Source organism: Nannobrachium achirus, assembly GCF_963921795.1.
Source record: "Nannobrachium achirus genome assembly, chromosome: 10".
NCBI lineage: Eukaryota > Metazoa > Chordata > Actinopteri > Myctophiformes > Myctophidae > Nannobrachium > Nannobrachium achirus.
Window position 1 is genome coordinate 10,490,464 of NC_137819.1, and position 15,000 is coordinate 10,505,463.

At 42.0% G+C, this 15,000-nt stretch overlaps 1 protein-coding gene across 1 annotated transcript in view; it reads left to right on the top strand.

Annotated features, from left to right (window-relative positions):
• Positions 1–15,000, top strand: part of LOC308292279 (ankyrin repeat and IBR domain-containing protein 1-like) — a gene marked incomplete at its 5' end in the record, with an annotated part of 135,520 nt that overhangs the window by 1,884 nt on the left and 118,636 nt on the right. Inside the window, 1 exon segment of the mRNA XM_080734594.1 lies at positions 8,298–8,415. Coding sequence (XP_080590720.1) covers positions 8,298–8,415 — 118 coding nt within the window.

Consider the following 15,000-nt stretch of genomic DNA (forward strand, 5'->3'; position numbering starts at 1 on the left):
GCAATAGGTCTCACTTATTGCATAGGTCTCACCTATTGCATTGGATTGGTGAAGCTTCACATGACAATTCAACCCTATAGGTAATAGCATGGTTTATACTAAATAATTATTAACTTTGCTATAGTCAGCATGGAGAGGAACATGTACAATTTGATCGTCTCATCAAATGACTTGGTTTCATGTGCTATTGGAGGTTTTATCTGTCCACCGCTTCACTTCGAACCGAGGTTCGTCTTGTTATAATAACCTTGAAGCCTAGTGTCCATATTCTGAGAACTGAGAAACATAGCAGATGTTTGAGCTTGTAGATCGGCTATTTTCGGCAAATCGCTTTGGAGGGGTAAAAAGCAGACTTAAGTACAGAGTGAAAGGTCAAGTGTTGACGGTTCAAGTGGTTAAATTCTGTATCTGAAAACAAACAGACATGAATACAAGATACGCTGATGATTGTGCTGTCAAACAATGAAACTATATGGAATCTATGAAAAGGTTGTGGGGGTCCCTGCTTCATCTCTCACAACAAAAGGGTCCTTGGCCACAAACACAAACCTATGACACCACAGTATGACAAATATGTCTCTTCTGTTTTTGTTGCCACATGATGCTGCACTGAGATGCCACCTGTTGGTCAAGTTGGGTAACTGCACTTCATTGACCACAATGATTATGTCAATAAATCATGCAAACACCAACACACTGACTGAACTGAGCCGGTTGGTTCTGGAGAATGAATAAATGGAAACACATGGACCTGTAAAAACCTAGCCCAGCCCTACCCTCCCCTGCCCCTTCTTTGTACTTACTGTTTCATTAGACTTACTGCTTTTCTTTTTTTTTGTTCTTTCATTTTATTTTATTTACATATCTACTGCATAGTACTGTATTCTATTCGTCTGTCATTCAATGTTATATGAGATACTTAAATGGTTTCCTGTGGAAATAAGCTTATAGTCTTTTCATGGATCTCCTTTTAGTAGACCTTAGTTGTACCAGTGAACTGTACCGTCATGAAACTGTACCTGTTCCTATGCAAACTTCTAAAAAGTCTTCAATCAATCAATCAATCAATCAATCAATCAATCAATCAATCAATCAATCAATCAGTCAATCACACTTCTAATACATTCTTCAATCAATCAATCAATCAATCAATCAATCAATCAATCAATCAATGATAGCCTTTCTTGATGCAAGGCTATTAGTTTACATAAAGTGTGATGTTCATGCAGGTCTACTACATTATAATTCATTGTATTAGTTTACATAAAGTGTGATATTCATGGCAGGTCTATTACATTATAATTCATTGTATATTAGTTTACATAAAGTGTGATATTCAGGTCTACTACATTATAATTCATTGTATATTAGTTTACATAAAGTGTGATATTCATGGCAGCTCTACTACATTATAATTCATTGTATATTAGTTTACATAAAGTGTGATATTCAGGTCTACTACATTATAATTCATTGTATATTAGTTTACATAAAGTGTGATGTTCATATGGCAGGTCTACTACATTATAATTCATTGTATATTAGTTTACATAAAGTGTGATATTCAGGTCTACTACATTATAATTCATTGGGAGTTTGTTTGTGTTTGGTTAAAATAATGTTTCCAGTTTGTTTATGATCTAAAGCAGCATTTCTGCTAGGTCTACTTCTGCGGGGAACTCCGGGGCAGTGCACTGTGTTTCAACCCGGACAAGATAGAGGGGAGGACGGGAAGCGTTTCCGTCCCTCTCTCTCATCCGGGTTGAAACACAGCGTAAACAGAGCAGAGAGCGAACGAACACTGCGTTATAAATACAATAATAGAGCTTTTCACTGTGTTATACATACAATAATAGAGCTTTTCACTCACAAAGCTTTGTGGAGGAGAGAGAGTCGTTGCACAACAGTCTGTGGAAAGAGAGTGAAAGTGTGTTTTCTACCAGGAGACATTCTGGGAGAAGGTAATGTTGTTGTTGTTGTTTTATTTTCCTTTTTGTTGTTGTCGTATAATTATGCACTGACAATATAATATTATATCAGCACTGAAAAGACACTTTGAGGAGGCTGCTGCTCGAAACTGCTGAATGAAGACAAAGCCTATCTTTACCTCCACAAACCTTTCTAGGCTAATATGAGTTTAAAAACAAGCCATAGGCTTTTTTAAAGGTGTATCCTTTTAGTTGAGCTTGTACCAGTGTACTGTACTGTCATGAAACTGTACCTTTTCTTATGCAAACTTCTAACGAAGTCTTTCATCAATCAATCAACCTTATGAATGTCACTAGGCCATGCTTCTTGCAACTAGGGTTGCCAACTCCCAGAGTTTCAAATACGGGACACCTCATTATAATTATGAGGAAAGTAGCGTCGCCAAAGGCGACGCCGAAAAATCGGATATTTTCGGTTATAAAGTTGGCTAAAACGTGTATTTTCCTATATTAAATCGTATTTTTCCTTTCACAATATCATTTCGGGTGTCTTTGGGCCATGTCCTATTACCTTAAAATCATGTAGTGTATTTTATTTCTCCCCCCCCCCCCCAAAAAAAAAACAGGTCTACCTGGTTCTTATGTGCCCACTCTCTGGTTACCCAACACTACTTTATTGGCATAGGCCTACAGTAATAACCATTAGTTTTTAAACACAAAATCAACGCATGCTTATGTTATTTCACATACCAGCCAGTCTGGGGTCGCTTTAGTTGGCAGACAAGAAATACTGGTGCTCCCAAGAATACCAATATATCCATGGCTTATTTTCTGCTTGCTTTTTCACTTTGTTGTTTAGGCTATCACCTATCATGGATTCATGATGTCTAATCTGTTGGTACACAATCTTCTGTCACGCCTTTTCTTTTTTAAAGACATCAAACTATGTTCTGAGCCGAGTACTGCTCGCACGCACTGTGTTCTGGACGCAGGAGGGAGAAATCAGCCCTCAACGTCTTCTTGCAGAATTATCCTACAGCCGGGAAGGGATTGGTGTGGGGGGCAGAGACTGTGTCTTAGCAACACTGTGTTAATAAGCCAATCAGCTGCTTACAAACAGCGCAGCGCCTCTCACAGCAATGGGATGCAGCACTTAACTCAGAGGAGAGCAGAGCGGAGCTCATTGACAGGCAGAATCGCTGTCATTTCTCAATTAAATCATCCCGTCATTCATATTTATCCCCCAACCTTCAAATACGGGACAAAGAGCGTCCCGTTTCAGTTCAATACGGGACACGTCTTTTAGTTTCCACGATCCCGTATTTTACGGGACGGTTGGTAACCCTACTTGCAACTTTGTGAGCTTGTAGATCGGCTATTTTCACTATTTTGGGATTATCTCGAGACCAGTTTAACTCGAGACGGCGTCAGTCTGCGTCCTGGTAACAAGCTGAGACCGTGCCACCTCTCAAAAATATGTACTTAGACATTTCGAAGAGCTTCCTGGTGGATATATTACACTTTTGGAGCAGTAAGGGGATCAAACGGCCTCACCGGCCGTCCATGGGCTATGTTAATAAATACATAAATAAATAAAGTATGCTTTCTCAAGTTAAACTGGTCTCGAGCTAAACTATAACACCGTTAGTGTTAGTGTGGTTGTTGTCCCAGGACAACAACCACACTAACAGAGCGTGGTCACTGTCCCAGGACAACAACCACACTAACAGAGCGTGGTCACTGTCCCAGGACAACAACCACACTAACAGAGTGTGGTCACTGTCCCAGTGTCCCAGGCGACACCAGCCCAAAACCCAGGCAGAGTCTGGGGACCATCCTGTCCTTAAAAACAACCCCACTCACACTGGGAACTAATTAAGTAACAGCAAACACAACCTTATATGGTCCTTTTCCTTCCTGTAGCAATGTGTTTCTGGAGGAAGATGTCAGACATCAAGGCAATTGATATCTGATTAGAGAGATATTAATACAAAATACTTTAAGAGATTAATCCTAGATTAAATGGCCTTTATGCTGGCGCCATCTTTTGGCCAAACTCTCCACTTGGACACAAGATGTGTCAAAATGTAATGGACAGATTGTCATGAAACTTGATCAGTTCATTCATGATTCCTGGGAGATTAACCATATTAACCCTAACCAAGTGTTGCAATGACCTTGATCCTCTAGCGCCACCATCAGTTGAAAATAATGAAGAGCTGCTTGATTATGGCAAAAAAAAAGACAATATCAATATATTTACTCCTTGAAACCAAAGTGTTAACAAACACATGGAATGGTTTTATATCTTGGTTTTATATTTTTCTTGTTGACCAAAAGGCTCTCTTTCCATCATCTTGGCTCAGATCAGAACTAAACATCTCACAGTCTGACTGAGATTGAGTTTGGCTTTTTAGTTTTTTTATGTAAAATAATGATCTTTTCAGCCCTACTTTGATCACTCCCCTCACCCAGGTCAACAAAGGCTGCTTACAGTATGTGATCAAATACCATCTCTCATCCTCACTTGTTAGTTTGGTGATTTTGTTAACACATGACACATCAAAGTCTGTACGGCCCTACAGTAAAGGGTGGGGGTTATAATATAATTGTTGGTGAGGTGAGGTAGGCTAATTAGGAAGCTTGGTTGCAAAAACATTAAAAGCAGATTGGCTACTTTCACCTTATTCACATTATTTCCATATTCTTGACACCACTAGGTGTGAAGTAATTAAAGTCCTTGTTGAATTGCTTCATTTCAGAGCAGTGTGTGGAGTCCAGACTGCAGGTGAAGATGAACTTTCCAGACTCAGCCAGGGCCGTTTCTATTAAACAGGAGGAACCTGAAGATCAGCCACACTTCAGTAAGTTTAACCACTTGAACCCTAGCATCGCTATGCAGGGGGAACATGTGCTGAAAGTAGTCCATCTACAAGCTCACAACTTGTTGAGTATTATGTTTTTAATATTGTTTCATAACTTCATGATGAAGTGAACCCATTGAGACTGTGTAACAACATTACTTGTATTTAGTTTAAAAATCATTCTTAAATATGGCGTGGTGTTGACTCAAGCGGTGCCAACTAAGCGCTATGTTGCTTTTGCATGTCTGTAGAAAATGGTAGAGGAGAACAGAGGAGATACAGGGCCTAAAATTCTTTGACTTTTTTTAGTTTTACAATTTTGAAAAAAAAAAAACATTTTTAAATTGCTCAAATAACTGATCTACAAGCTCACAACACAGATCATCAAAGGCTGCTTACAGGGGACTGCCCATAAGTCCGAAGGTTCATTAGTCCGAATTTAGTTAGGGTCAATGAGGTTAGGGTTAGGGTTGGGGTTATGGTTAGGCATAGTATTCTTAACAGATTCATTTAGTTAGGGTCAATGAGGTTAGGGTTAGGGTTGGGGTTATGGTTAGGCATAGTATTCTTAACAGATTCATTTAGTTAGGGTCAATGAGGTTAGGGTTGGGGTTATGGTTAGGCATAGTATTCTTAACAGATTCATTTAGTTAGGGTTAATGAGGTTAGGGTTAGGGTTGGGGTTATGGTTAGGCATAGTATTCTTAACAGATTCGGACTAATGAACCAAATACTATCTCTCATACCCACTTGTTAGTTTGGGGATATATTTTGGATCACAGCCCAGTTTTTGAACTACAATTGGTTGTATCCTATGCTTCCTCTGTTTTACATGAAACCCTTTGTAAAACACATGACACATCAAAGTACTGTCTATAGTAAAGGGTGGGGAGTATAATATAATTGTTGGTGAGGTGAGGTTGGCATAGAAGGAAGCATGTTTGTAGAAACATTAAAAGCAGATTGGCTACTTTCACCTTATTCACTTTCAATTCAAACTTCATTCAAGACACTCATATGGTGTCATTCATAATTCATAGAAGCAAAAAAAGAAGAAAAAACACACCAAATAAACAAAGCATGAACAAACAAGGAGGACATAAAAGGCAGGACATTCATCCTTGTCTCTGCACATACAGGCTAGAGCTCCAGTGGCTCCATAGCTTAGATCAGGGGTTCCCAAACCTTTTGGTCTCAGGGCACCCCATAAATATCTTTTTTAATCCGAGGCACCCCTACATTATAATTTTCACTCCCAGCACCTTAAATTTATAGCATATCGTCGTTGTCGGGTGGAAACCTTGTATGTTCAAAACCGTTCGTTTTGTATTTATCATCTATAAAATGTACTAAACTAGTTAAAACAGCATATCTACAAGCACACAACGCCTCGCATCGCAGTTCCTTCCTACATACACCTTCCATTCTAGGCTGAAACATAAAAAGGGCTTTATCTATGAATGAGATGCAAAGAACGCCAGGGAAGCAGAGATCTGATTGTTTTCACGGCGACACTTTACTGCGATGGTCGGCCCCGGTTTGGATTTTAGTTTCGCGAGCGTTTGTAAACAAATGGATTATCTTCCTCAATCGTCAGTGGACACTCACGTGCACACGCACGAAGCTTCCAAGGCTCTTCAAAATAAAGCGTGAGTGAACGGCGGCAGCAGCATCACCTTAGAATAGAACCCACTCCTTGCACATACTGTAGGTGCCATCCTATAACTACTAGGAGCAGTGAGCAGCAATTCTACATGGCTCGGGGGTGCTCAGGGTTAAGAGTCTTGCTCAGGGACACATTGACACATTGCTGGCCTGGAATCGTACCAGGGACATCCAGGAGCTCTGGCTGCCCAGGCGGCCTCACTGACCACTCTATTGCTGCTATGACCGCCTCTTATTGTTGATATACAGTATATACTTATCCAATAACAGTACAGTACGTAAGCCAGTGTTTTTCAAACTTTTTGTGCCCATAGTTTTGTACACATTGCAATGATAATGTGTGTAACCACAAAAAGATGTCCGTCGACCACCCTTTTTCACTGAGGAAAACTAAATAAGAACTAAGCTATGATACTGGTGGGACAACACAGTCACACGTGTCATCTCTCTACTTAATGGTTGCGTCTCAAGTTGCTAAACTCACTGCTAAACAATGACCTGCGTGTGGCGCGGCTCAGGAAGTCCTGGCCTGGATATCCTCTGGCTGCAACGGAAGCCCACAACCCCTTGTTGCCTTCCAGACTGACTGACTAAATGGTAAACACTGTCCCTTGTTGCCTTCCAGACAGACTGACTAAATGGTAAACACTGTCCCTTGTTGCCTTCCAGACTGACTGACTAAATGGTAAACACTGTCCCTTGTTGCCTTCCAGACAGACTGACTAAATGGTAAACACTGTCCCTTGTTGCCTGGCTTCCAGACTGACTACCGGTAAATGGTAAACATTGTCCCTGACTGTCGATGGTTTCTGAGATTGCACTGGCATTGTTCCATTCCTTCTGTTGTGCTTTGTCTTCCCCTACCTACCGCCTTCTCTCATAGTTAAATACATTTACTCAAGTACTGTATTTAAGTTCTATTTGAAGATACTTTTCCTTTACTGGTATATTGCCAATTGTCAGTACTTTTACTTCTACTCCACTACATCTCAGAGGCAAATATTGCACTTTTTTGAAAACTTTAAAGTCCTATCTGCCTCCAGAACAAAGAGTGTGTGGTCACTGTACCACCACTGAGGTCGAGAATGAGACGCAGTTTCTATTAAAATGTGACAGATATAATAACATAAGAGCAGAATACTTTTGAACTGTTAATTCCAAACTTCACAGTTCTAGATGACAATGACAAACAACACATTCTACTAGGAGAGGGACCTGCAGCACATTTAGCTGCACAATATGTGACCGCATGTCACACACTGAGGGACACTTAAGCAAACAACACTCATTTGACTATCTTGACAATGGGACAGAATGTGCATATTGTATTTTATCATGTGTATGTTCGATATTGTTTGTTTTGTTATTATTATTCCTTTTTTTCCACTGCACTTGATGCTTTGGCAATATTGTAATTGTTGCACTCATGACAATAAAGCTATTTGAATTGAATAGTTACTGGTTACTTGTAAATAAAAACTAGTACATTTTGATTGTTAGAAAACTTACGTTGACCACTTCAGCCCTATATACTGTACATTTCCTCCATTTTCAAATAGCAGATCTACAAGATCATTTGAAGACTTTTTTCCACCACTGCTCGCAATAATATGTTTTTCTTCTCTGTCTGTCTGTCTCTCTCTCTCTGTCTCTCTCTCTCTGTCTATGTCTCTCTGTCTCTGTCTCTCTCTCTCTCTCTCTCTCTCTCTCTCTCTCTCTCTCTCTCTCTGTCTCTGTCTCTGTCTCTCTCTCTCTCTCTCTCTCTCTCTCTCTCTCTCTCTCTCTCTCTCTCTCTCTCTCTCTCTCTCTCTCTCTCTGTCTCTCTATGTCTCTCTCTCAGCCATATGAGGGTCTAAAGCTGCAGGACCTTCGCAGGCTGAAGGACATGCTGATCGTGGAGACAGCAGACATGCTGCAAGCCCCCCTCTTCACCGCAGAGGCCCTGCTGCGAGCACACGGTATGTGTGTGTGTGTGTGTGTGTGCGTGTGTGTGTGTGTGTGTGTGTGTGTGTGTGTGTGCGCGCTGGTGCTCACAACGCGTTGCTCTGCGATGCGTTGTCAGCTTGTAGATCAGCTATTTTTCAGCTTTAGGCTTATGGCTAAACATGGACAGGGACGCTGTGGACGCTGGGGGGCGTGTTCTCTCTTCTGCGTCATCAGTGGCCACACCCTAAGTGGGGTTGGCAAAAGGGCCTTTCTGTGTGGAGTTTGCATGTTCTTCCCGTGTCCATACCCTCACAAAGAAGATGCTGTAATCCTGGTCTCTATACTGCCTCCCCCTGGCCAGCTGGGGCGCCTGATGGAGGGGAAAGGAACTGGTTGGAATAACGTGTTTCTTTCACGCACTACGTCCAAACCGGGGAAATCCCCAGGTTGGCAGAAGGAGAGCAGAGCCCAGGATTACAGCTTAGGAAATTGGCACTGGGTGAAAAATGGCTTACAAAATCGTTAGTCTAACCTATCGTGGACATTCTATGGCGCCGGCAGATCTCACCGCCTCCTCCGGTGTCTCGGAAAGGACGTGGTGGGGGGAGCGTGACGCTGTTACTACATGTCATCTTTTCGACACCCGACTCTAACCCTCACCCTAACCTTGACCTCCGTGGTCTCTAACCCTACGGTCGAAATGATGGGCGTTCGCAAAAGCGAGATTTCCCCATGGAGGGGGACATGACTCCTGCTGCTGTCCTCTTTGAGTAAATAAGGAAGTGATCCGCAATAGAAAACGAGTGATAAATCATAGCGATTTTATCATTATAATGGATAAGCCTAAACAAAGCAGTTCACATGAACAATACTGATGTAAAGTAAGATATCTGAACGGCTACATATATTTTATATACAATTAAAATGTTGTGAGCCACAGTTACAGGGGTGCTATCCCAGGCTTTTCTTTCTTGAAAAGTCTGGATCCTGAGGCTACAAAATCATAGGATAACATTTTAAACTAGTTTGTGTTATTTTTGGAGAAAATCTGAAGGAGTAATATCCAAAAATGTGTTTTAAAGCGCCCAAAGGTGGCGCTATAAAAGGCTGATGTGAAAAATGCAGGGAAAGGGTTTTTCCTTGGCCTCTAGGGAGTGTGCTTACAAAGTTCGAAACTGATCGGTGGAGTTATGGTAAAACCACAAATCGGCCTGTTATAGCGCCACCATGAGGCTGATTTCAAAAATTTGAAGTGGCATTTCTTCCTCGACCTAGTGGGAACGTGTGTGCGTGATTTCATGATAATCAATCTAACCCTTTGTTCAAAACGGCTCAATCCTACAAACTTTGGAAGCCAATCTTAGCCAATCAGGATGGAATATGTAAAATCGAACAGATCTGTGTTGATCACATGACTGTCGAGATGCTGCCTACCGATTTGTAGGATTTTTGGACAAAATCTCTAACAAAAATGTGTTTTGCGAAAATCGGCCTCTAGGTGGCGCTAGAAAAGGCCCATTTGAAATATTTAGGGCAGAGGTTCTAGATTGGCATCTAGGGAATGTGTGTGCTCACTTTGGCAGCGACCGGGCCAACGGCGACTGAGATTAGGTGCACACAAACTGCGAGGACGCACGGACGGACGGACGGACACACGGACGGACGAAGGGGAAAACATACTCTCCCCCATGCCTTCGGCTGGTGGAGACAAAAAATAAACACAAATGTTGATTTATTAATATAACTCTGTGTGTGTGTGTGTGTGTGTGTGTGTGTGTGTGTGTGTGTGTGTGTGTGTGTGTGTGTGTGTGTGTGTGTGTGTGTGTGTGTGTGTGTGTGTGTGTGTGTGCGCGCGCGTGCGTGTGTGTGCTTGTGTGTGTGTGTCAGACTGGGACAGGGAGAAGCTGCTGGAAGCGTGGATGTCGGACGCGGAGGGCTGCTGCCAGCGCAGCGGCGTGACCATGCCCACCCCCCCGCCCAGCGGGTACAACGCCTGGGACACCCTGCCCTCGCCCCGGACCCCCCGCACCCCCCGCTCCCCCCTCACCCTCACCTCACCCACCGACAGCTGTCTCACCCCACCCGACGAGGAGGGCCTCGCCACGGTGAGACAGAACCTTCCATGTTCTTTTACGCCATTAACGCTATAGATTTTAACCACTTTAACCATTATTTTATGCTTTATCTATTGAAAAATAGCAGATATACAAGCTCACAGCGCGGCGCAACATTTCTTAACATTTTTGAAAATATGTGCAAGTCAAGTATTTTTGACTTGATTCTATAAATGTCTTCTAAATCCTTCTTCTAGATCAGTGATTCTCAAACTTTTTCATGTCAAGGACCCCCAAAATGACATGTATTTTGGCCACAGACCCTCATTTAAAAATATGTTGTTCCAGGGACCCCCCAGAAGCAAATATTTGAGTTATAAAAAAAGATGTATAAAGATTTGCAAAAAAGGCCACAATTTTATATTGCAGATATACAAGCTTACAGCGCAGCACTCAGGTGCCGTGCTGTGAGCTTGTATATCTGCTATTTTTCAATAGCTAGAGTATACAATAATTTCTGGTCTTAAAGGAGTAGTTCACCCCCAAAATGACTTTTTTTCTATTGATTACTCACACCATGGAGACTTGAGTTTAATAATATTTTTTTGTATTTGTCGCATTCCTAAGACAAAAAAGTAATGATAGTAAATATACGGGACCCAGATGCATTTGGGTCCCCATCCGGAATCAATGGGGATACATTTACTATCATCACATTTTTCTCTTAGGAATGCAAAATATATATATATATATATATAACTGAACTCAAGTCTCTATGGTGTGAGTAATCAATAGAAAAAAAGTCCTTTTGGGGGTGAACTACTCCTTTAATGCGCTAACCCAGTGGTTTTCATACTGTATCAAGGTCCATTATTTATTCTGCATTTGAGCCTGGCCCACGGAACCACCGTTTTATGACATAGCCTCTCAGACCCAAAACCTAGAATATTTTGTATATATATTCCATGCTGTATTGAGATGCGTACAATACCACATTCTAATAGTGTAGGCTTCCTGTAACTTAAGTAATGCAGGTGTTAGACAATACTTTTGCTCTTCAGAGTGTAAAATGAAACCAAATGGACACATATTACACTCTCAAGGCTTAAAGATCTACAGTATAAGGGTCCATTTGGTTACCATCATTTATCAAACGACCCCACGACCCTACACAAATCCAGCATGTTCATTCACTGCCGACATTTATTTTTCTCTCCCCTTTTTCTCCTTTGTAGAGCTCTTGTATTCGTCCATGCCTTATCCCCTATCCATAAACTTCTTCTTTTTTACTATTTTGAAAAACATTTTAAAATACTTAAAATGCTCTCTATATGTTGATGTAGATCAGCTTGTTAAACCTTTTTTTAAATAAGTTATGGACACAAATATAGCTGATAATGTTTTATATTTGTTGATGCCATGGTATTTCTGTGTTTATTTTTGTCCATGTTGATGAATTGAATACGTAGGACCACTAGAGAAACAAGTCCCAAGGACCTTTTTTGTGTCATGCTTTTAGGACTAAATGTCTGACTGTACCTTGTGCTGTTTTACATTTGTGTGTGTGTGTGTGTGTGTGTGTGTGTGTGTGTGTGTGTGTGTGTGTGTGTGTGTGTGTGTGTGTGTGTGTGTGTGTGTGTGTGTGTGTGTGTGTGCGTGCGTGCGCGTGCGCGTGCGTGCGTGCGTTGAGAGAGAGATGAAGCAGGGACCCCTTAGTTGAAAGAGAGATGAAGCAGGGACCCCCACAACCTGTTCATAGATTCCACAGTTTTATCGTTTGACGATACAATCATCAGTGTATTTTGGATTCATGCCAATTCGTGTTTTCAGATATTTAACCACTTGAACCGTCATTACCTAATAAACTTGACCTTTTCACTATGTACTTTGTCTGCTCTTTTTCCCCTCTACACAAAACCTCTTTACCGAAAATAGCCGATCTACAAGCTCACAACGCCTCGCAGCGTGAGGCGTTGTGAGCTTGTAGATCTGCTATTTTTGGCTACAGTTCTCAGAATATGGACGCTTGAAGTTGTTAATATAAAAAGGATTGGAAGATTGGAAGAGCTTGTAGATCTGCTATTTTTGGCTACAGTTCTCAGAATATGGACGCTTGAAGTTGTTAATATAAAAAGGATTGGAAGATTTGGAGGACCCCCTGTAGTAACTCTGAGGACCCCCTAGGGGTCCCAGACCCCCTGTTGAAGACCCCTGGCCTAGAGTAGACACTTCCAAATAGACGTCTGACATCATAGATGTCTGACGTCATAGACCACCATGAGACTGACACAATATGTCCAGACGTCAGTCACGTTTTGGCCACATTATGTCCAACTTGAACAACCAACCAGGTCTGTTCATTTTTTGGGGGTCAAAGTTGATCCCATGCCAAAGCGCCAGTGCTCACCCAGCAGTTTGCTGTCACCCAGGCAGATGCGGGCACGTGCCCATATTGTGCACACCGTGTGCACCCATTCTCACCCTTAGGGCGTCTTACTAGTTCAGCTGGTATCCTATAGCTTAAATGTACTGTACAGATCATTACTTTGATGCTATAGTTCAGACTGATGCTAGGTTATGGGTTTACCTGGGATTCATTGGTACACTACACCTACACTACACTATGTCTCTGCATTTGATGCATGCGTTTGATTACTGTAAAGTCACTCTGGATTATGGCATCTGCTAAATGCCTACATTATACAATGTGTGTGTGTGTGTGTGTGTGTGTGTATGTGTGTGTGTGTGTGCGTGTGCGGGTGCGTGTGCGTGTGCGTGTGTGCGTGCGTGTGTGTGTGTGTGTGCGTGTCAGGTTCCTGAACGTGAAGATCCAGGAGGGAGATGCTCACAACATCTTCTGTCCAGCCTATGACTGCTACCAGCTGGTCCCTGTGCAGGTCATAGAGAGCGTGGTGTCCAGAGAGATGGACCAGAGATACCTGCAGTTTGATATCAAGGTACACACACACACACACATTGAATTTTCTGTTGGCAAACCTCATTATTACGGCCAGCGGGCCGGCGTTATCACTGTCCTCTCTCCTGGGCAGAGGGTGGCAAGCCTTGATGTCATTACAGTCCAGTTCGATGCCCTGCTTGGCCTGTAGGAACTCTGCCACCTGTAGCTCTGTGGAGTTAACATCCATCTCACTGGGCTCTCTTTTTCCAGGCGTTTGTGGAGAACAACCCGGCCATCCGCTGGTGTCCGGCGGTGCGCTGTGAGCGGGCCGTCAGGCTGAGCCGGCCGGGACCAGGAGACAACGACCCTCACACCTTCCCTCTGCTGCCCTCCCCTGCTGTGGACTGTGGGAAAGGACACCTGTTCTGCTGGTAATGACACTACACTATTACTACACTACACTACACTACACTACACTACACTACACTACACTACACTACACTACACTACACTACACTAACACTAACACTACCCTGCTGTGGACTGTGGCAAGACAATCCACAGGCTCACAACGTGTCACAATGTACGGTAATGTCAATGGCTATAAATCAAATTTTTATATCTAGATAAATAAATAAAATCTAATCAACATCTAGGCTAAGCCTAGCTGGTGAAAACCTTTTTAGATCAGTTAGAACCCAGTTTTAGACGGAGGTCTGATGTCCTACTATGGCTCACTGGGTCACTCTCCCTCTTTTTCTCTTTTTCTCTTCTCTCTCTCTCTCTCTCTCTCTCTCTCTCTCTCTCTCTCTCTCTCTCTCTCTCTCTCTCTCTCTCTCTCTCTCTCCAGGGAGTGCCTAGGTGAAGCTCATGAGCCGTGTGACTGCCAAACATGGAGGAACTGGCTGCAGAAAGTCACTGAGATGAAGCCTGAGGAACGTATGTGTTGTTGTTCACTGTTCACTGTCAGACACCACGCTGACAACCATGCTCACATATAGAGTCTTAGTAGTTGTTCACTGTTCACTAGGGGTTTAACGATACATGGTTGACGATACGATACATGGACGATATTGGTTCATTCATGGGGATACGATGCGATTCGATTCAATGATTTAAAATCAATATAGTAACTATTTAGCAAAGACATTAAATCTGTGTGAAACGTGTAAAAAAACTATTATTATGGAAGTAAACGCTGTGATTCTCTAGCAAATACATGGACATTATATTTCAACACATATGGACAAACCCACCTTGACATGAACACAGAGATTACCCACATTTATCGATAGACCAAGAGTAGCTATATGGAATGGAAAAGTAATTAAAGTCATCTTTTTAATTTTCCCTCTTAAAATCTCCAAATACAAGGCACAAATACTTAGTTTCCATACAATCAATTATTTATTTGCATTGCAAAACGATTCGATACTAATTACCACATTTTAAAACAATATGATACAATACAAAGCCAAAATGGTAGGATGTTTTGCTTTTGCAAACGATATAGTAGATCATTGCAAATTAAAATCAATGTTTCGATTCAGTTACTATATCGTTACACCCCTACTGTTCACTGTCAGATGACACGCTGACAACCATGCTCACATATAGAGTCCTAGTAGCCTTCTTGTTGTGCTGCTAACATGTGTCAGCACAGA